This window comes from Apteryx rowi, unplaced genomic scaffold (assembly GCF_003343035.1).
Source record: "Apteryx rowi isolate R43461 unplaced genomic scaffold, aptRow1 scaffold_64, whole genome shotgun sequence".
Lineage (NCBI taxonomy): Eukaryota > Metazoa > Chordata > Aves > Apterygiformes > Apterygidae > Apteryx > Apteryx rowi.
In genome coordinates, this window is record NW_020450916.1 from 872,283 (window position 1) to 895,013 (window position 22,731).

The following is a 22,731-nucleotide window of genomic DNA, read 5'->3' on the forward strand; positions in this document are numbered from 1 at the left end:
GCTTCTAGCACTTTTGTGCAACTTCTTCCCTAAAGTTACGGCGCGCGGGGCGGGGGGGGGAGGGGGGAGCGGCGCGGCCGTTAATGCCGGTGGCAGCTGAAGGGCCGCGGGGGACATGGCGGTGCCGGTGCCCCTGCTTTCCTCCCGCCGCGGCGGCGGCGGGAGAGGGGCCCGTCTTCGGGAGGTCTGCCTGTTTGTTTTCGTTTTATGGGATGCTCTAGTTTGTGGCTGTTTCGATGTTGCTGCCGACAGTAATTTTTCCGGTTCAAAGGAAGGTGTTTGTTAGTAAATCGCCGGGAAATGTGCGTAACCTTCTTTTTCGCCTTGCTTGAGTTCAAGTGTGCAACTCCTTAACGCAAAGAGCGGTCGATGCAGATGGCAGCCAGCAGCCCTGTCGCTGAGCGGAGGTTTGGAGGTGGGGGGGTTAGATAGCGCTTCTGCTGTGGTAAAGCTGCCATTTTCAGAGAGAGGGAATAACTTTTTGTTTGTTTTAGTTTTTGCTGTTTTGAAATCCATTTTTTTGGTTGCGTGCGAATTTCTTCTCTGGTTTGTAGAATCAGTGGTAAAATCTTCAGATTCTCAACTAACTAAATGTTGCTGCTTGTTGGGTACGATCTGTAAGAAAATCTGCATTTATCAGCACTGGATTATGGCATTTGCTGTATTGATATCTTGYAAAAGAAGAGGAGAGAGCAACCAAAAGCTCCATCATCTGCTTTTCATTAGAGACCGTTTATGTTGGAGTTTTTGCTGTTGTTTTGGGGGGAGGGGTTGGTAGGTTAAGGTTTGTTGTTGTTTTTTTTTTTTTGAAAGCCTTGCTGTTTCCTTTAGGTTCCAGTCCCTTCGGGAAAGCTTGTCTTAGTTACGGAGGCTGGACACTCATAATACATGGTCTGCTATCTTTTTCTTTTAGTTAATATCTGGTTAGACTCAGTTACTCTCTCCCCTTCCTAAGAAATCCAGTAAGAGTTTGGTTATATATGGAGTATAAACCTCTGTCATTATAGGGGTCCAGCAGAACTTGGGGGAGCAAACCAGAAAAGCAGTTTGAAAAGAAGTCTTGATGGTTCTAGGAAAAGACTGTGTAATTCAGGCCACACCACTTAAGAGCATTCAAGACCTTCTGTGGGCAAGCTGCTCAGAAGCAGCATGCAGTTAAATTTATGAGAAGACTGGTAGACTGAGGAGGCTATTTAAAATGTTAAATGCTACTTAAATGATACATGTATTGTTTTTGCAGTGTCTCCTGTGATTTTTCACCTGGTGACTTAGTTTGGGCCAAGATGGAAGGTTACCCTTGGTGGCCATGTCTCATATACAACCACCCAACTGAAGGAACAATAGTCAGAGGAAAAGGGAAATCTGCTCGTATTCATGTACAGTTTTTTGATGACAGTCCCACAAGGGGCTGGGTCAGTATTAAATACCTGAAGCCATACAAAGGTAAGAGATCTAAATAAAATATTTAGAAAAGAAAATATGCCACTTGTTTTGGAAGCATGGGTAAGGAATGTAGGATATAGTATTCTCCATAGCAAATGAGCAGCAGAWCCAGAGTTAGTACTGAGCTAGATGGCGTGTTTTGTACTTTGTAAGTTGGAGAAAACAAGTTACAGGTGTACAGGTTACAGGTGTGTTCATGGTTATACGGTTCTTTGAACATAAAACACCAAGCCCTCTGTTGTTTGTTAGATTAGAACGCAAAGTTAAAACTTGCTTATTTTTTAAAGTTTTTTTCCCCCTTTTTTCTCTCCTGTATATAAAGAAGATCTAAAATGATAATCCAGTATCTCAGGTTTTAGTCCTGAAATCCCGAAAATATTAAGAATGTCAAGCCCAGCTTTTAAGAAGGTATTTGGGAATTGCAGTTTGTTCAGAATCAAAAGATTAGGCACAGGATGTTGGTTAGGTAACTGAAATTAATTCTACTGTGGTGTTACTACTTTTGAGTGGCTGAAGTACAGTTTTGTTAGTAAAATGTATGATTTGAGAGTGTTAGGGTAGTACTAGTAGTTACAGACCAGAGTTGGTGTTTGCCATGTTGGAGAGATGACTTGTCTAACTAACTTAAAATTAAGTAAAATCAAGAATTAAAACAATATTTTGCATAATAATCTCACTGTAGTAACAATTATAATCTGTTTTTCCCTTGTTTTATAATTCTACTGTTGCTGAAATATGTGAATCATTGGTGTGTGTCTTTCTGTTTGCCAAACGTACACTTTGGGTATAATACAGTATTTTTGGTAGGCTGTAGGATTTGTGTGTCAACTTAGTGAGACAATTTTGGATTTAAACTCTTTCTTCCCTTTTAAGAGTCAGGATTCCCTCTAATGTGATCACAGTCTCATCCTTTTTTGGGGGGAGGGTGGGGGAAAGGGTGTTTTTTGTTTATTAAACCTAAGTGTATTGCTCCCTAAAGCCATAGTTACTTTTAAATTAAAATGACAATGTTAGTGCCATAAGCATTAGCATAATTTAATGTGAGTTTGTCCATAGATTCTATATATCCTCCCTGAAGGTTTTTTATAAGAATCAAATATATTTTTAGCAGTTTACAGTTTACACCCAGAAGCAAATACAGGTAAGGAGAATAGAGCTGTTTACCAAAAGAAAATCACAGAAAAATAAGAAATGTTGGAGCTATTTAAGAAATGTTGGTCTATCTACAAGATGTGATTAATGCAAAACAGAGCAAAAGTATTTAAAATAATTCTTTGCTTTTAAATAAAGATTAAAAAAATCCTTTTATACAAAATGGATGAATGCTAACTAAAGGACTGGCTAAATGTTAGGCTAACTTCAGTTTCTGATGAATTATTTGCGATTTTACAGGTTCATCAGATGGGGAGGCACTGAAGGGAGGTACGTTTTACAGTACAAAGCCTGAAATTAAAAGAGCAATGGTGCTAGCGGATGATGCAATGAGTAAAGATAAAACTAAGCGACTTGAGCTTGCAGTATGCAGTGAACCTTCAGACACGGAGGAGGAGGAGGAGGAGGAGGAGGAAATGGAGGTAAATTGTTTTTCTTTCTTACTGTCATTTTCAGAAATAGTGCAAGAGCATACAAGTTGTCTCTTGAAGCTAAGCATGGAATATTCTCTGGCATAGTAAACACTGCCCATCTGCTCTTTAATAAACTCATACATGCATGTATCCTCTGGTCTTTTCTGTGCTACCTCTGTGTTGTCAGGTAGTATACTGGTGTCTCATCTTTTTTAGTAGGAAAGGTGAAGTCCAGTACCTCTTCATACCTCCAGTGCCTGTTTCCTTTGATAAAGACTGGCTTCAGAGAATCACAGAATGGTTGAGGTTGGAAGGGACCTCTGGAGATCATCTAGTCCAACCCCCCTGCTCAAGCAGGGTCACCTGGAGCAGTTACTTAACTTCTCTAAAGTGTATTATCCCTCTTAACTGATCACTCACCAGTAGCCCAGTTGACCCAGTTTCTTGCTCATGAAGTGCTTTTTTTACTGGTGTATCTCTGTCTTCTCTATCTACTGTTCATATTCCAAGTTCCCCTAGCTTCACTCTGAGGTTTTTGTTTCTAATAATGTAGAAATTCCTAACTTTTTGAGGGCTCGTTTTGAGGGCTTGTTTTAAGGCATTAGATTGGATTTTGAAGGCTGGTCTCACCTTGTGGAGTAGCACTAAATACAAATTCTTATACTGTTTCTTCCTTCTGTTGGGTAACTAAAAGGTGATCTTTTATCAATATTGTGAATGATTCAATTAGTATCTCAGTACCACCACATGCATTGGAATAAACTACTTTGAAAGGGAGTGGTATGAGAAAACTGCTGGTGGGATAGTGATTTGCCCTACCTCTTTTGTCAGCGTAACCCACCTGTTCTTTCTCCAGCATGACATTGCCACCAGGGCCAGCTGTCACTCCAAGCATCATAAATTGGCAGCAACAGTGCAGTGGACACTGGCACTTCTTACTCCCTTCACTCCTTCACTTTTCCAGCAAAGGCGCTGGAGTTCTTAAAATCACAAGTCAAAAATACTAATAATGCAGTTTCCTTTCTTTCTACTAGACAAGCATGATCTTCTTGAGGGTAACTGTAAGTTAGTAGTCTTTGCTGTTCTGTTTGTAGGTGGAATAGGTAGTTACCTCAGAAAAATAAGGAACACTGCCAAAACCCTCTTACGCTAGTACTGAAAAGTTGCCATGACCAGTCACATTTCTGACAAAGGGCAGTAGGAAAAGGTTTATAATACAGAGTTGGCTTATGGAAACATTTCTCATTTGTGCTGAATTTCGTATAGCATATACCTTCTTGAATGTTTTTTTTCATCAGCATCACTTATGCAAGTTATGAATGATGCAGTAAAGAATATAAAGAACAGTAATTACACCACTGGCAGGTAGCAATTGACTATTCAAAAAAAACCTAAATTTTGTAAAGATAAATTGAGTTGGCTGTGACTCTCCTGTCTCTTGCTTTAAGTATCATAGTTACTGCATTATACTGAATTTTCAGACTTCTTTTTGCAACTGTGATATTTTACTTTTATCTTGTAGCCAGAATTTTTAATATGTTAAATAATTTATTTTCTAGCAGATGAGTGAAAGTGCATCAGGCGACAGTGATGACTGCAATAGTGAGGAGGGTGTGAAGACCAATAAGCGAGTAGCGAATAGAGGGAGAAGTGCTGTAAAAGCCAAAAGAAGAAGAGTGTTGGATTCTGACAGTGATCATGAAGGTTCTGATGTAGAGTTCAAGCCTGATGTGAAAGAAGCAGCAAGCAGTGAGGAAGCTAGTAGTGGGGTAGATGAAAATGAATCTACCGGCACAGAGACGGACGCAGAGAGCATTGCAGAAAGCCCCATTAAAGTCCCTTCTAAACGAAAGAGAAGAGACACAAGCAAGCCTGCTAAAAGGAATAGCTTAGGAAATGAACGTTCTGAAACACCTAAAAGAGCAGCAGTGGTTTCTTTAGAAGCTAAGTCTAAGCTAACATCTTTTGCAGCACCTGAAAATTTTGAATCTCAAGCAAATGCTTGCAGTGGAGGAATTGGTGGCTTTGCAGTGTGGGAACATGAAAAGCTTGACTGGCTGCAGGAAGGGAAAAGGAAAGATGCACGCAGGAGACGACAGGATGATCCTGATTATGACCCATGTACTCTTTATGTACCTGAGGACTATCTTAACAAGTGTACACCAGGAATACGGAGGTGGTGGCAGCTGAAAAGTCAAAACTTTGATGCTGTGATTTTTTACAAAGTTGGAAAATTCTATGAGTTGTATCATATGGATGCAGTCACTGCTGTAAATGAGTTGGGCCTGATATTCATGAAAGGCACTTGGGCCCATTCAGGTTTTCCAGAAACTGCATTTGGCAGATTTTCGGATGTTCTAGTACAGAAGGGCTACAAGGTAGCCCGTGTTGAGCAAACAGAAACCCCTGAAATGATGGAAGCACGCTGTAAATCAATGGCTCACCCAACAAAATTTGACAAGGTTGTACGCCGAGAAATATGTAGAATCATTACTAAAGGGACTCAGACTTACAGTGTTCTGGATTGTGATCCATCTGAGAACCATAACAAATACCTTCTGTGCATTAAAGAAAAAGAAGACTCCTCTGGACATCGTGTATATGGGGTTTGTTTTGTTGACACATCAGTAGGGAAGTTTTATGTAGGCCAGTTCTCAGATGACCGGCACTGTTCGAGGTTTCGAACTTTAGTGGCGCATTACACTCCTGTGCAGGTACTGTTTGAGAAAGGCAACCTCTCTGTGGACACGCAGAAGATCCTGAAAGGCTCGCTTGTTTCTTGCATTCAGGAAGGGTTGAGCTCTGGTTCCCAGTTCTGGAATGCATCTAAAACACTAAAAGTTCTTCTTGAAGAAGAATATTTCAAGGAGAAACAGAACTCTGATAACGGATGTTCTCTGCCCTCTGTAATCAAATTTATGACTTCAGAGAGTGATTCACTGGGATTAACTCCTGGTGAAAATAGTGAATTAGCTCTGTCAGCTCTTGGGGGATGTATCTTCTATCTCAAAAGATGTTTGATTGATCAGGAGCTGTTATCATTGGGAAACTTTGAGGAGTATATCCCTGTGGATATTGATATTGCTAAAACTACAAGTTCAAGTAGTTTCTTTGCCAAAACTGACCAACGGATGGTGCTGGATGGAGTCACCCTAATGAACTTGGAAGTCCTGCAGAATGGAACTAATGGAACCACAGAAGGTACTTTGTTGGAAAGGATTGACTCTTGTTGTACGCCATTTGGAAAGCGGCTCCTGAAACAATGGCTCTGTGCTCCTCTCTGTAATCCTAAATCCATCAATGATCGTTTAGATGCTGTTGAAGACCTTCTGGCAGTGCCTGATAAAATGTCTGAAGTTAGTGAGCACCTGAAGAAACTTCCTGACCTTGAAAGACTACTCAGCAAAATTCACAGCATTGGATCACCACTTAAAAGTCAGAACCATCCTGACAGCAGGGCCATCTTTTATGAAGAAATCAAGTATAGCAAAAAAAAAATTGCTGATTTTTTATCTGCACTGGAGGGTTTTAAAGTAATGAATGAAATTGTAGATGTCATGGAAGAAATTGCCAGTGACTTCAAATCTAAAGTACTTAAGCAGCTAGTCACCCGCAAAGCCAGAAATCCAGAGGGCCGCTTTCCGGACTTAAATGCAGAACTTAAAAGGTGGGATACTGCTTTTGATCATAACCAGGCTCGAAAGACAGGAGTGATTACTCCAAAGACAGGCTTTGACCCCGATTATGATAAAGCACTACAGGATATTAAAGCTGTAGAGAAAGATCTTCATGAGTACCTAGATAAACAACGCAAACTGCTTGGATTCAAATCCATGCTGTACTGGGGGGCAGGCAAAAATCGATACCAAATAGAAATACCAGAAAGTGCAATATCACGTAATTTGCCTGAGGAATATGAATTGAAGTCAACCAGGAAGGGATATAAACGTTACTGGACCAAGGAGATTGAGAAGATGCTGGCTGCGATGGTTAACGCTGAAGAGCGGAGAGATGCAGCACTAAAAGACTGTATGAGGCGTTTGTTTTACAACTTCGATAAAAATAGCAAAGACTGGCAGACAGCAGTTGAATGCATTGCTGTGTTAGGTAAGGGGTTTTCTTTTAGCTTTGACCTCTAGTAAAAATACTCTTACACAGTAAATGGTGAAATCTGCTCAGGACAAGCAGAAGAGGCTCATGGTGAGCTTTTAATTTGTAGTTTAAAACCTCTGGATGTGATAATAGTGCTACTGTTGAAATTTAACAGTTCTGCCATTTACTGTCAGAATGGAAACAGGCTATAACAGATGGAGTGCTGCATCGTGACATTTGCAAGCTCTTTTTTCATTCCTGTTGTGAGATTGTGGCTGTGTGTGTGACCAGTTGAATGTTTCTCACAGTTCAGTGTCATGTGGTTGGTCTCTCGCTGCATCTAGGATTCTTGTTTATAGCTCAGTAGCTTCTCATTAAATGAAGACTGTGATGCAGATGGGGGTAGAAAAATCTAACCAGCTAGTCATTCTCCTTTCCCTTTGAGCATGCTGTTTTCTCAGCAGCCTTTAAAAATAGAAATAGTGGTCATCTTCATTACCTTGAAGAAGGCAGTGTAATAGGTTTACTTCCCCAAGTCTTCCTTAAGTTTCTGGGGAAGAACAGTCTGCTGTATACCCTTTACATATTTTCCAAACTGATGTACGCTTTCTATTGTACTGTGAATTTTCTGTTAGCATGAGGCACTGTGGGATGCCTTTGCCTTTGCTGGGGAAAGTGAAAGAACTGTAGCAGAAAAGGGAGGGCAGACAGTCAGCGAGCATACTCTGGGAGCCAGTTCTCTGAGTGGGTTGGGAGAGTTGGAAAGAAATCAGAGTAGCTATACCTCAGTGTCAGGGCAAGTAATTAAAGTCAAGGGAGATTGAGGTTTCAGGCCTGTTTCACAACCGTAGCAACTGCAATGCTTAAAATCATTAAAATGGTCTAAGCAGTCTTGTTTTGTAGGTACGTGCTACTTGTAACCAGTTTTTAGAACCTCTGAGCTGTGCTAATTGAGTGGGATTTCTGCTAAGACAACAGAATTTTTTACTACTTATACAAACTTATTCTGGCAACTTTCCGCCAGTATTATGGTTCTTAACAAAGTAATTCGCTGTCAAGGAAGCAGATTTCCTCATCATTTAGTCACCAAATCAAAAACCAGCACAGGAAAAATAGCATTTATACAAGTGTATAAAAATGAGTATTAGCTTTCTAACTGAAATGATGCAGATGTTGAAGACTTCTAAACTAAAAACTAGAGGGGATTATTTTTAATTTGACATCAGTAGAAATCTTGAAGAAATGAGGAAAGAAGTTTTGAATATCTTCAGCTCTTACTTGGGCTGTCTGGTGTACTTCTAGGGTATTGCATTTCACAGGAAAATGAAAAATTGTGTTCCCAAAAATGTTATCAATGAGTAAATGCAGACCAGTGAATGAACAAAGAAAAGTAAAGCATGACTTACCTGGAATTTCCTTTAATTTTTGTAGATGTCTTGATGTCCCTTGCTAACTACAGTCAAGATGGTGATGGACCTCTGTGCCGACCTGTAATTCTACTGCCTGTGGATAGTACTCCTCCATTCCTGGAACTTAAAAGTTCACGCCATCCATGTATTACAAAAACTTTTTTTGGAGATGATTTTATTCCTAACGACATCATGATAGGCTGCAAAGATGAAGATAGCAGTATTGAAGCTTCCTGTGTGTTAGTAACTGGCCCAAACATGGGTGGCAAATCTACGCTCATGAGACAGGTGATTGACTATCTACCTAAGATGACATACTCTAGAGTACCTGAGTATAACATGTAAGGGAATTAAATGACTAAACTGTTTGTAACTTCAAAGGAGAACCCACCAGTGGCCTTCAGGGTATGCAGCAACAGTATGGCAATTATACTGTAAAGAAAAAATCTGGTAGAAAATGCCCTTTAGGTTTAGATAGTAGATTTCCTATTTGCACTTAATTTAGTGAGGAATAAGTTTTTATTACTCTTATGAGAGATGGTTGGAAAAAGTGATAGAGTAGCTTTTATCTTTCTTGAGTGGTCTTATCTGTGATTTGGGCTCAGCTCACAAAAGATGCTTTTGCAGGTTGAACAAGATGAAAAGGTTAGGGGCTACATGGAAGACATTGCTTTATAAACAATACTTGCTGTGATAACTTGTGTTTTGAAGGTTTTCAGAGTAGTTTAATCCTACTTGAGATTATGATGCTGTAGCTTGGAGCTGTTAAAACAGTAGGAAGTTTTATGTATTCTAGCCTTTGTTTAGGGGAAATATAGTTTAATTCCCCTGTTCTCTGTGTGGAACTGAAACTTCAAGCACATAATAAAAATTTAAATGTTTTAATGTTTGTTTTTCAGGCTGGTCTCTTGGTTATAATGGCTCAATTGGGATGTTATGTACCTGCTGAAGTCTGCAGGCTTACACCTATCGACAGGGTATTTACAAGACTGGGTGCCTCAGACAGAATTATGTCAGGTGAGTTTCTGAAATCCAGCTGTTGGAACTGCTTTTACAACCAACCGAGTGAGTTCTCTCTGTGCATTTTGTATGCTTCCTTTGTGCTTTGAGTGGCAAATTGCAAAGGGATAGTCTTGTATTTTTATTGAGAGCTGGGCAGCTAATTCTTCTGTCTCCTACTGGAGAATTGAGGGTTGTGAATTGTAGAGCAGAAGCAGGGCTGTAGTTTGGCTTATCTGTTTAATATGCTTGTCCTCCATTATTTTTGATGGACACTTAGGATCAGTTTTTAGTGACTGTAATATTAAAGCCTGCTTTACAACCAGATACAAATCTGAGCAGTATCTTCTTGGATGTTGTACAGTTGGTTACTGTTCTGCTTACATGGACATCTTATTCAAAATGTTCTGGAATAGAAAAGTGATGTTCAGGTATCTGTTTTAGAGGAGATGTTTTTCTACCTTCTGTCAAGGACGGATTGTCCTTTGTTTCAATCAGAATGCTTTCCTTATGTCCGAAGTCTAGTTTCTTCAGATGAAGAGAAAGGCAGGCCTCTCTTGGAAGAAGTAGCCGTCACTTCTTGGAACATTTCATTTCTTCCACAGAGGGGATGATAGAAGTGGAAGGTGATACAACAACTGGAACGGGAAAGGATGCTTTTGGTGGTATGCAGTATGTCATGGGGCTAGAAGAAATGAGTATTTTTGTGGTAATAAAAGTTGTATCATAACTCATTTAAGGAGGGGACAAATTTTCTGTGATCTTCATGTGGAATAATGTGGGTCAGTGAATATGAAAGGAGTTAGTGTATTGAAGTTGTTGCACATGAAGTATATGGAAAGAAATGCTTTCAGTAGAAAATAGCAGTGGCTGCATATTCCAATAGGAGTTTGCTTTCCTTCCTCTATGAGATATTTTAATCTTTAAATGACTATCATTGAGATAATGTTAGAATCTCTTTGTGCCGGTAGGCTACAAGGAAGAAGTGGAAAAAAGATCTAGCCTTCCAGCAGAGCTGATGCAGATACTTCTCAAAACCTGCTCCATTGAACTTTCACTCTAGAGTACCTACTTGTTATGYGGAGATGCATTTGTTTTTCTTGAACTGATTTTAGGTTCTTAACTAGTATGGAGTTGCTTGAGTGGTGGACTTGTTTCAGTATGAACCTTAAGTACATTTACTCTCAGTCTCACAAAGATCCTGGATGGATGATGCTTTCCACAGAGAGAAAGGCAGAACATGGCATATTTCTTCTATGAAAGAAGATCTCATACTTCTTGACACTTTACAGATTGTTACTGTAGTTCCTGCTGATAGACTTTTAATCTGTATTCTCCATCTAGTAGGAATCGGTCAAATGGGAGTTCTGTAATGGGCTGCCCGCGCAGGATACAGGCTCCACACAGGTTACACGTGGCAGCAAAGGTGTTGAGAACCACATCGATTCCAGTGGATTCTAAGGTCTGCTGCGAAGGGGAAAATGTGCTTATTCCTCCCTCTCCAAGAGAAAATGTTGATCAGAATTTTCTTGGGATTAGAGGAAGGAAGTAACAGAGCTAGATAAAAGAAGGTCAGACCCTTTTTGAGAAGTGGGGCAGGCTTCTTCAACTTAAAATTCACAGCACTTTAGGAAGAACACTTTCCTATGTGTTGTGACAGTATGGAGTTCTAGCTACGCTGGGTCTTGCTGGGCTCCACTGACTTATTTCTTCACGTTTATATTGTGGCAAGTTTGTATTTTATATCCTTTTTGATCCCAAAGTCTTCCTGGGTATAAGTCTAAAGAATTTTTAGCACTTTCAGTAATACAACCTTGTCTGCTACTCCTTTAGAATCAAAAGGCAATCTAAGGAACTAAGTGGAACTTAGCACAGTAGTGGTGAACCCATACAAAATAAAACCAGCTGGGAAAGATGAGTTCAGCCCACCTAAGACTTTTTTCATTTAAACAGAGAGATTGCCTCTTTCCAAGTCTGGGCTACAGAAAGCATGTAGTTAATAGACAATAAATTACTGATTTTCTTTCTGTAACTTGCTATTCAGAAATGGGGGGGGAGGGCTAAAAAGCCTCAACATTACAAGATTAAATGCTGCAAGTCCATGACTGTATACAGTTTCTTATGTTTCTTCTTGAGGGTTGAACAAATAATGTTCCTCAGTCATATTCTGTTGCACTTACTAATTAAAAAAATGAAGCAAAATTTTGTGCTCCTCTAAAATAAATGCTTTTTTTTTTTTTGCAGTTAGAGAATTTATTAAGGCTTTTTTGCCCAGCTATTTTCCATTTTTGTTTAATTTCAGTAGGACAAGAAATCTTGAAAATAGAAGAGTGCTTATGGTAGGAAACAAAAATGCATTTTTAGTAATAGATGTGGTCTAGAAAAATGTAGCATTTTACATTTTCTTCTATTGACTATGAGCTGTTCTCCTGTCTTCCATGTATGTGTAGAAGCATCGTAATATTTTCCCCATGAAGTTAAATAAACACTGCACAAAAAAGCTAGCTTTGAAGTCTTGGTTTTAACACACCAGTTTCCACAGTCTGAGTAGAAATGAAAGCACAATGTAAGTTGTTTTGTGGCATCATTTAATAATGGATGTCAATAGGACTTCTATGAAGTAACTTTTAAGTAATAGAATTTTAAAATTGCCTGTGTAATTTTAGGATTTTTTTTATTTCTAAAGTAAATAAATTAAGGATTATTTTTCCCCTCCCCCACAAAATGAGTGGTTAAAAATATACTAACCCCCTGAACTTTTGTTAAATAAATCAGTGGGTTTTGCTCTCTGCAGATACAGAAAATCAAGTTTGCTAGGCACCATTTAATAATGCATGTGAGAAATTTATGTTGTAGCACAGCAGTGTGGGTTATAGTTAAAATTTTAACCAAATGAGTACTGGCAGTAAACGCTTGTCATCTTTGACATGCTGTTGAATGGGATTATTTCATTTAAACCCTACAAAGGTAAATCTGGACTTCATACCCTTGGATTTATAGTGTGCAAGGGTCTAAATATTTGTGTCTACTTCTGCTTCCAATCTGCTAAAARGAATTTCAAGCCTAACATTGAGTCTTGTCCGGGTTGCTGGAACTTCTGTCAGTTGTTCAGTTTTTAGCAGAGGTGTCATTTTTGTAGACTTCACTCCAGAAAGGTATGTTTGAGTATAGCCTTTTACCTATTTGAACAAGTGACTTAATTGGTGACATCAAAAACCAAACCAGTAAGGCTAGTTTCTTAGTCACTTTAAGGGTTTCTGCTTGCTTTTTCACATAGAAAAGTCATGTGCACCTTTGGCCTGCATGTAAGACTGTGAAGAGGCAAAAGATTCTCCTCCACCTTGTTTCCTTTGTGCCCCTTCTCTTTTTGTCCAGCTGGTACATCTAACTAGTGCTATACTTGTCTGCTTTTATTTAGTCATCTGTACTTGTGTCTGTATTCCTTAGGAACCAGAATATGCTTTTTCTGGCAAATAGAACCCCACCTTTTTCATGCCAACTCCAGTGCAGATTAAATAGGGTTTTAGTTGTGTTTTCAGAGAATTTTGAATACTTCATGTTTTTTTGTCTTTAAGGTGAAAGTACCTTCTTTGTTGAGTTGAGCGAGACTTCCAGCATACTCCAGCATGCGACAGAGCATTCCCTTGTTCTTGTGGATGAACTAGGTAATTAGTCTGTTTTGTAATAGACTGAAAGTGAATCTAAGATTAAAGACTAGCTGTAGGGCTGTTATGACTGTCTAACCTATGACTGAAGTGGTTTTAGCGTAATGCTGCTAACTAGTTGATACCAATGTAATTGTCTTCCTAAAACATGTTTTTCTTAAGTGTCCCAGAACCAATACAGCACACCCCCTGCAATCATTATTAGCCTATTTCTAGCTCAGTTTCCCCACAATGTCCTTTGCATGATTACTTGCAGCAGACCTTGACAAAACCAGCAGCAAGCCTCAAGAGAGCAGAAATGTTTCTTTTATGTGGTGTGGAAGAGATCATGATTGTTGTGGGACAAATAGTCACTTTACACAGATGCTGGTGGCTCTTATTCATCATTGCTGTTTTTCTTCTGCCTTGCTGTGTGGAAGACTAACAAACAGAATGAATTGATACATTTGAAACAATGAATTGTATTTGGCAGTTGTCTTCAGAAAAGCATCTTTGCTTGTGTTTATTAATCTTTTACACTTGGGGAGGGTCTCTTCAGCAATAAGTAAAAGATGGATTGAATTTACTTTGGTACCACTTCTGTTCTTGAGTATGCTAAAGCTTTTCAAATTTCTCCTCCAGGTAGAGGCACAGCTACTTTTGATGGAACAGCTATAGCAAGTGCAGTTGTTAAAGAACTTGCAGAGAAAATCAAGTGTCGAACTTTGTTTTCTACACACTACCATTCACTAGTAGAGGATTATTCACACAGTGCTGCTGTGCGGCTTGGTCACATGGTATGTATAAGATGCAATACATGCATTGAGAGCACCAAGGTAATGTTTGTTTTCCCCCTCAGAGCTAGCAGATCTCATGATGTGCATGTTTTCTCCAATCTTCTGCTTATAGTCACAAAGATGTCTTGAGAAAAGGTGTGATGTTTCATGCATTCTATAGTCTAACATATACTAACTTGTGGTAACTTGCTCTTTCTAGGCATGTATGGTTGAAAATGAGAGTGAAGATCCAAGCCAGGAAACTATTACATTCCTGTACAAATTCATTGAAGGAGTATGTCCAAAAAGCTATGGCTTCAATGCAGCAAGACTTGCTAATATTCCAGAGGAGGTTGTTCAGAAGGGGCACAGAAAAGCAAAAGAGTTTGAAAAAACAACAATTTCACTGAGAATATTTAGGTAAGGCTTTGATTTTCTTTTTTCATTTAGTTACAGACAATTTAGTATGCAGCCATTTTAAAATATGGGCAGGGGCTTGTGCTTAGGAGCCAAGTCTCATTTAGGGAGGGAGGGAGGGTAGAAGCTACTGTTGTGAATATCAAGTGTCCCTCACAGGCACTGAGGGAGGTAAGTAGGGAATAAAGTCAGACTGACTAGGAGATGGCAGATGAGATGAGTAATGTATTTTAAGCCTGGGTCCTTGCCCTAGTCTCCAGGGCTAAGGAGAGAGTGTAACTTGCATAGGTGCTGGACTGGATTTGAGCTGAGCTAAATCCAAGGGATGCATGATTAAGCCCTTGCTGCCTGCTGCTACACAACACTGCGGGTCACAGTACTGGAACAGGATTTGGCTGCCTTTGCATCAAGCACTAAAGGCCAACAGCAGCCTTCTTTAACATACATAGAAAATGGCATGTATACTTGTAAAGTTTCCAGTAGGCCCCTTTGTGTCCGTGTTTGGTAAAATGAATTCATTATTCTCCATAGGTATCTCTGCTTGGTGGTGGATGATGCAACAAGTGATACAAATGCTATTCAGAAACTTACCACTATGATCAGTCATCTTTAAAAACAATAATGTATTTGTAGTGGCGGTTTCTCAAAAACGTGGTATGAGACAACATTATGATCTAATAAACTTTATTTTTTAAAAATGACCATTTTTCCATTGTCTTTCCTAGGAAATTAAACCCTTTTAATTCTTACCTACCCTCTACATAATGGTTATTGAGTACTCCACAATATATTAAGTCTAGATGTTATGGTACATGCATACACTTTCAGGCTGTTGATTACCCACTGTCACCAATACACATAAATGGAAAAAAAGCTATGAAACTGTATAGGGCTGTATATATACTTGTCTCAGCTTCATTAGAGCAGGAAATTGCTGTGATTTCCAGCAGGTTATGTAAGTAATGTCCAGACTGTTCAAAAAAAACTATGAACAGAGTAAAATACAAGACTGTTTTGAGGAGACTTTCTACTGTGTACTTTAAAACATAGTAAAATTTCATTCACAAAACTTAGTTACATGGGTACTTTGTTTTATAGTGCATTATAGTCTAGGAAGTCTCATTAAAACACTCGCTTTTTTTGTTAGGGTGGTTTGAGTACAGACTATTGCTGGGGCAGGGAAGGAGATTATTCTAACTTCAGAGGACACCAGAAAAATTGCTGGATATAATTTAAGATTAGTGTTTTCTCTTTCATAGAAAGAACGTACATACTGGGACATGAGTACAGTTACAGCAAGTCTAGGTGTGCTAACAAAACAGGACACATTCAAGTACAATAAGATTTTTTTGCTTGAAATTAGAAACAAACTACATGAGATTAAAGCATTAAAATCATATTTCTCAATCTGAATAAATGTTAAAAAATCAAAAGAAATGCAGAAGTGCTAGCTCACATTTTTTTTACCATGTTACAAAAGCAATTGGTACCCATGTCCATAAAGGCAGCAACAAAGAATGCTGCTTGTCTACAGAATAGTACTACTGCAAATTGGACTGCGTTTCAATGCTACTTGTAAAAACACCAGCTTTCAGAAGTTGGTATCTGTACAAAATTGCAGCTTATTTTTCTTCACTTCTGTCCCTTCAAAGTCTTTGTTTACACAGTAATGCTAAAACGCCCAGTTCTGTTATCCTGAGTCAACATATTGCCACTTTCTTTTTTGGTAGGTTGAGCTCCATAGTGTCAACACCTCACATATCCACTTTAATACAGTCTCTTTCTGCAGAAATGGGCAAGTATAACTTCCTCCAAAAAAAAAGTTTTAACAGTTATGATATTAGAATGGCAGGACTTTCTTTCTGAAAGGAATTCAGTTGTGCTGCAATGTATTAGATTCTATAGGTGGAGCAGAGTCATATAGTGTATCTGTATCATGTGTAGGCTCTCCAGCAAGTGTACAGGGATTAGACAGTGTTCCAGCACCACAGTCACAGAAAAACCTACAAAAAAAGAGAGCACTTTAGTTCCCTTGCTTAAATTGCTTTAAATTGCCCGACATACGCATTTGAAACATACCTATCATGTCTAATGAATTCTACATCATGTCCTTGATGGCACTTCTTAATGCAGTTCACACATATGGCATTGCGGTCTGTGGTGTTACAGGTGTGACATCTGAAGTAAAATGCATCACATTAGGCATGAATCAAACACTGGTGAGCTGAGAAAAGTGCTTGGGGGAGGAGGGAGAATGGCATTAAAGAAAAGATTTGCACAGGATTGGAAAACCTCAGGATTTTACATGAATAGTGAACCTGAATTTTCATAGCATACTTTTGTTTTTGGCTTTTGAAAGGGCAGTTCTCCCATGTAATCCCATACCATACATCATCTCAAGACCACAGCAAAGTCAAGGCAATGGAACTTGTTTAATCCTCTTCTGTTGCAGGTGAGGAAGAACATTCATTTGTGCTTTAACTGACACACAGCAAATGTTTTAGGGGACTTACTAAAAGAAACACTGTGGGTGTTTATTTAAAAAAAAAAAAACTTGGTGTAGGTGACTCCCCCCCCAAATCTTGTTAACTTGCAGAAGAACTTGTTACCTGTAGAAGTCATGCATCGGATAGCTGGTGTAACTTGATATCTTATACAAACACTGGCCTCTACTGACAGCTTTTTCTATGGCATCTTGATTGTTCATTATTTTGTTATCTATTGGGGGAACAAAAACCCACAGTACTTAGTCACACCTGGGTCAATAGTCTGATTTATTTATTTATTAAAATTAGAACCATTACAAACATTTAGTTACATGCCAGAATTTTAGTTTTGGCATTTAAGTATATCAAATCCTGGATGCTAGATTACAAGGCAGATGCCCAGACAGCACAGTGCATTCCTCAGACCAAAAAGACTGCTCTTCTATCTGATCCTTGCATAAAACATCTGATAAACCAGACCCCTCTTTCATTTAAATACTCTTTGTGAATTGGTGAAAGATGGTTATAGAAGCAAGCCTTCCTGTCAGGCTTAAGTTTTCTATTGAAAAAAAGTCTGAAAACAAAACAGGTGAAAGCCACTAGCCTGCAAGCCCTTGACCATAAGGAGTTTTACACACCCCTCTTAGAAAGCAGACAAGCACAGCTCTTCACCCTTTTAAGAATAAGGCATTTTCCAATAGAACTGAAGCTGGAATTAGTTCCCAACCACCTCCAGCATTTAAAAGTTGTGCCCAAGGCCTTACGAATTTGGTTATCCCCTCTTTGGCAACTGTTACTCAAATACTGGTTCTTCTCCTGTCAAGTCCCAAAGTTGGGACTCAACCTCAACCTTTTTGTCTGTCCCCAGTAGCATCACAGCACTGTCTGATGCAGTCAGCAAGCCCCAGAGCTGTGAACCAGGGACTGGGGGGTTGGGTTTTAAGTTGATCTAAAGAATTACACAGAAAAGGGTATAACCAGTACATCTAAGCAGGTAAAAGCTTCTTGCAAAATTAACCTTTTTCTTCTAGAATAACCTCCGGTAGCTGTCTGCCATTCAAACCATCACTCCAACAAGAGGATCTTGTTTCATGCACACTTCACTATACATGAAAATTTTATTTATGTAAACTGTTCTTATCATTTTCTGCCAAAGTGACTGGGGATTGTGAATAGTCATGCTTTTAGATCCTAAAGCCAAGTAAAGCACATTTCTTTACCTCTTTGATTGGCCCATCTCAAATTCACACTGTAAGTTAGTGTAATGGAAAGCCTTTTCTCACATATCTGAAAACAAGTGTCCAGTAACCAGTTTGCAAACAACTATGAGACAGAAGAGCTAATAAAGGAGCTTTAATACAACAAGAAAACCTGAAGTTACCTCTGAAAGCTTCTGGCTATTAGTCTAAAAAATTGAAATATCTTAGTTTGTCTTATTCCTGTCAGTCAAAACCCTTAATTTTAATGCAGCTTAAAAAGTTAGCATAACTGAGCCAAAAGTGTGGGGGGAAGATGAGGATGGGAGAGAAGGTATGATAAACTCTAGACCACCAAAACCACCACCAAATCAAAAAATGCAAAATGAACACACACATGCAGCAGAACTCAGACTCACCTTTCATTGTTACATTGACACCAGATGCTAGAAATAAACCTCCAAATCGGTTGTTAAAAATCTGATTGCCTTCTAATGTTGCAGTTGCATGATTTGTTATTTCAATACCTTTTTTGGGTCAGGGAAATAGGAAAGAGAAAAGAGAGTGGGAAAAATTAAATCCTTAGTCATTGTGCATTTGTACCTCTCATTAGTTTCAAGTTTTTTTTTTTTTTTTAAACTACTCAGGGAAAAAATGTAAAATGACATAGCTAGAAATTGCATTGTAATCTGCTACAAAACTGAAGTTCAAATACTTGTATTGAATCCTTTCAAAAAGCTACCGCTGGCATGCATGGTTTCCGGTAGTAACAAACTATTAATTCATCTAATAATATCGTTCTTTGATAAAATAGTACTTTGATTTTCAAGAGGGACATGATTTTTGGGTGCTTAACCTGTCATCTTCATGTATATTTGAAAGTTCTTGTGCACATACCTTACCCTCTTTAAAAGAACTTCTTTTAAAAGAAGTTTGAGATGGGCACCTAAAAATCATTTCTTTAAATCTTAGCTTTTATCATTAACCAGTGTCTTCCAAGCCATTTCTCCAGGATTGCTCTTGACAGCAACCTATCCTTCCCCCCCCCCCCCCCAAACTACACCTTTAGAGGCTCTTCTCAGAAAACTTGCTTCTTCTTGAAAGAAAGATGGGAGAAAACTCAAGAATGCAAGTTTAGTTGGAATGGAATGCAAGACTTATGAAAGTGTGATCATTAAACAACAAATTGCACAAAAATCACTACTAATTCATTCTTCATCTCTTTTGGAGTCAACAGAAATGCTCATTTCAACAATTTTTCATGTTTGGGAGATGGTTAAATTTGAGATGCAATTCAAATATCCTTAAAACATATATTGCTCTATGTTGCCTTGGTTTTAAAACAGGATCAGTGATAGAATATTCAAAACCAGCATCCAGCAGATCAACTAGACAACTTTTTCAATTACTTCTAAAATAAAATTATAAAAAAGGACTTCACAGAAAAAAAGAGAAGGCAGAATATGTGTTGTTTCTCAACAGGCTAGTAATTCCAAAGATTGCTATAAAGATATTCTGGCTACAATTCTGAATTCTCAAATGAGTTCTAGAAGACATTAAAGAACATCCCAATCTCTGTTAAGAATTTCTAAATACTGTGGGATAAAGAAAATCAGAGTTAGCTTATGTGAAGGGCTTTTTCTAAGCTCTAACACTTCAGAATTTTATTTAAACAATACAAACCTGCAGCAAACCCATCAAATATTCGATTTTTCCTTAACACAGGGTGGCTGTTGGTGCTGATAAGAACGCCAGCTTGAGCGTTCCTGAAGATATCATTCTCTTCCAGAAGACCTAAGACAGAATCAACACACATGACATTTCAGCTTGTTAACTTCTCCCTATCCATTCTGTGAAACCTTTCCAAAAGATCTCATGCATCATCATCCAGTTAATTCTTTCATCTGGAGAATAGTCATCAACAGCACTGAAGTTGCTAGCAATACAAGTTTAAAGTCATTCTCAGTGCAAAAATTATCTAAGGGTATTTTTTTTTCAATATGTGGAATACAATTTGGGAACATATGTGCCATTACAGCAAACCCACAAGTGATCCCTCTAAACCCTATTTTATATTTGAGGAAACACCAAGGGKTTTTTTTTATTATTATTTTTTATTTTTTATTTTTTTACAGCAAGTGACTAGCTACCAAGTATCAGAAGCTGATACCAGGATATACAATGGTCAGAGGATTTCAGAGAAGGACCATTTTGAAATTTATAGCTGTGTGAAAGAACCCTTACAAGTCTGGGTCTTTTCTTAAGTCTCTTGACATCAGCAAAACCTGAAACATTCAGGTGCAAGATCTGACTTAGATGACTAATTAAATATTTGTCCTTCAGTCAAATGGAAAGCTTACAAAAGCGGTCAAGATAAAAGGACCGTCCTGAGCAGCAATCCTTGGATTCTTGGTGAGATTAATTACCTCTTCGTCTTCCACAGAGTTCAGTATTACTGATGTAATTGAGGCTAAAAAGCATCAGTGTATGTTCATAATAACTATTTTATTACTTCAGAAGAGAAGAACTAAATTTCTAAAGAGCGCTTTAAAAAGAACATAGCTTAATCTGAAACTAAACTCTTCTCCAGAGTATTTAGTGTACACTAGTAAGGGAAAGAAATACCTCTTCCCCCATTAAATATACAGATGCCGCCATCTCTTCCATCATGGATTTTGTTTCTTCTTAGCGTGGGATTACTGTCTGTTTTAATCCATACACCAGCCATTGCATTATCAAAAATCTCATTGTCTTCTATAAATCCAAGCCCTAAAATTGAGGGAAGGAGGGCAGGGGGGGGAAAAAAAAGGTAATAAATGGGAAGCAATAATATTGCAAAACATAAACAATTCTGGATAAATGAGAAAAACAGACCTACCGGAATTATAAACAAGAATACCACCATTCTGACCTCCCCAGATCTTGTTGCGTCTAATTTTGGGGTTGCTTCCAGTTCTAGAGAGAAACATAAGCAAAAAAAGTCTGATAAAGCAGTTTACTATCTCCCAAGGCCAAACATTTAACGCATGCCAGTGGTAAGTGGCCAGTAGATCTCACTGCTTGCAAGCCTTAATAAAAATACTTCACATCCAGATATGTGACCAGATTTTAGCTTTACGCACTTCTCAATGGCCACACATTCTAGTCAGCATCCAGGCTGTACTGGAAACTACTCCTGACAAGTTGAAGCTCAGGCTATTCAGACATATCAAATTTCAAAAAAGTTGGTTTTAGAAACAAAATGACAAGAACAGTTGGAAAAAAAAAAAGAAAAAAAAGACAAAAAAGAGCATAGCACAAGTTCTATCTGTTTAGACATAAAATCAGAATACACTTTACCTTATTTGAACCCCCGAGTACATGTGATTATAGATGTCATTGTCTTCTAACACACCATGTCCATTGTCATAAAAATAAACTCCAACCTAACACATTAAAAAATAAATTATTATTAGTTTCAAAGTAGTAATAATAATAATTAAAAAAAGCATGGAAGAGCTTTCTTTTTTTTTTGACACCTTTTTAACATGCAAAGCAAAACTCACCTGTTTCCCACTATGTATTCTATTTCTCCTCAACACTGGAGTGCTTCCTGTTGTCACCCAGACTCCAGCCAAAGTATTGCTGTAAACTTCATTTTCCTCAATCACACCTTGTCCTTTTTCATGCTAAATACAAGACAATTTAGGAGTTAAGCAAAATTGCTAATTGCAAATATTGTTTTTCTGGTTGTACCTGTCCCCCTCCAACATGGTATTTTTATTGTAGGAAAGGAATTCTTATCTATTAAATTTAGTACTTATTTTCACTATTTCATTAATAATACTGCATCATGATTTTGAATGTTTGTCATAAAATTAAGAATACTCTGCATGTAAATCATTACTTTATATTTCCAAACTCTGCAGCAGTATTTGCAAATCTCCGCTAGCTGTTGCTAGCTCCATGCACTCAGACAAGAGCTAGGGCACCCAGCACTTCCAACTACACCCACTGCTGTCCACCCGACTGACAGCAGTTGGCGTGTTACTGAAGGTAACCAGCATGTTTGTGCATAAAACTAAAACAACAGCACAAAAGTGTTCTCAGACAGGGAAGCTGTTATGGTTAGACTTACGCTTGTAGCTCAAGTAAATGGAGCTCTACATTTGTGGCATGAGCTTAACCTTAGGTAACTTTTGGGTAGGAAGATATGCAAATCTTTCTCTATACAAAATCTGATATGACTTAAGGCAACCTGACTGCTCCTCCAGTTCAGTTAGCAGCGCCCTTGGTTGCACACGCTGAGATCTACACTTTATTCCTCAGTTTTATAATACACAATTGTACAGCGAGCGCAATCCCTACCATCCTGGAGGAAAAAAAAAATATTTATTGAGGTTATTGGTAAATGCATTATACTCTCCAAAAGCTCAACAGATTTCTAAATTTAAAAACTTTTTTTAAAAGTAACTATAAACTATTATCAAAGCTCAGTCTTTTAAAAGTTTTTTTTTCCCTGAAAAGTGGTGAAATTGTGCCAGCTACCCCATTTTACTCTGTAAAAGAAATAATTCAGCTACATTTGTAAGAGTCTTCATCTTTTAAATATTAGCACCAGCTTCAATGTACTATAATTAACCTATTTTATAAGAAATTCAGTCTCATCAGCCATTATAAGTATAATCAAACACTTCATATACAGTACCCTTTTCCAACATTCAC

At 38.3% G+C, this 22,731-nt stretch overlaps 2 protein-coding genes across 11 annotated transcripts in view; one reads left to right on the forward strand and one right to left on the reverse strand.

Moving 5' to 3' along the window:
• Window positions 1-79: 79 nt before the first annotated feature.
• MSH6 (mutS homolog 6) lies at window positions 80-15,046 on the forward strand. 4 transcript variants are annotated; one of them, XM_026084445.1, is made up of 10 exons: window positions 80-184; window positions 1,241-1,443; window positions 2,836-3,017; window positions 4,568-7,115; window positions 8,532-8,797; window positions 9,409-9,526; window positions 13,084-13,173; window positions 13,795-13,949; window positions 14,149-14,348; window positions 14,877-15,046. In XM_026084445.1, the coding sequence occupies exons 1-10, from the start codon at window positions 84-86 to the stop codon at window positions 14,956-14,958; spliced, it is 3,945 nt and encodes a 1,314-aa protein (XP_025940230.1). In that variant the 5' UTR covers window positions 80-83; the 3' UTR covers window positions 14,959-15,046. The 4 variants fall into 4 exon arrangements, with proteins under 4 accessions (XP_025940230.1, XP_025940231.1, XP_025940233.1 ...); XM_026084446.1 differs by having other exon boundaries at window positions 4,571-7,115; window positions 14,877-14,958; XM_026084447.1 differs by lacking the exon at window positions 80-184 and adding an exon at window positions 223-407 and having other exon boundaries at window positions 14,877-14,958.
• The window catches only part of FBXO11 (F-box protein 11), a 61,146-nt gene continuing 53,427 nt past the window's right edge, over window positions 15,013-22,731 (reverse strand). For all 7 annotated transcript variants that reach the window (XM_026084451.1, XM_026084450.1, XM_026084453.1 and 4 more), the window contains 9 exons: window positions 21,573-21,695; window positions 21,367-21,452; window positions 20,906-20,982; window positions 20,653-20,796; window positions 19,711-19,821; window positions 18,447-18,554; window positions 16,955-17,063; window positions 16,425-16,523; window positions 15,013-16,348 (listed from right to left, as the gene is read on the reverse strand). In XM_026084451.1, coding sequence (XP_025940236.1) covers window positions 16,219-16,348; window positions 16,425-16,523; window positions 16,955-17,063; window positions 18,447-18,554; window positions 19,711-19,821; window positions 20,653-20,796; window positions 20,906-20,982; window positions 21,367-21,452; window positions 21,573-21,695 — 987 coding nt within the window. In that variant the 3' untranslated portion in view covers window positions 15,013-16,218. The remainder of the gene's footprint in view (window positions 16,349-16,424; window positions 16,524-16,954; window positions 17,064-18,446; window positions 18,555-19,710; window positions 19,822-20,652; window positions 20,797-20,905; window positions 20,983-21,366; window positions 21,453-21,572; window positions 21,696-22,731) is intronic.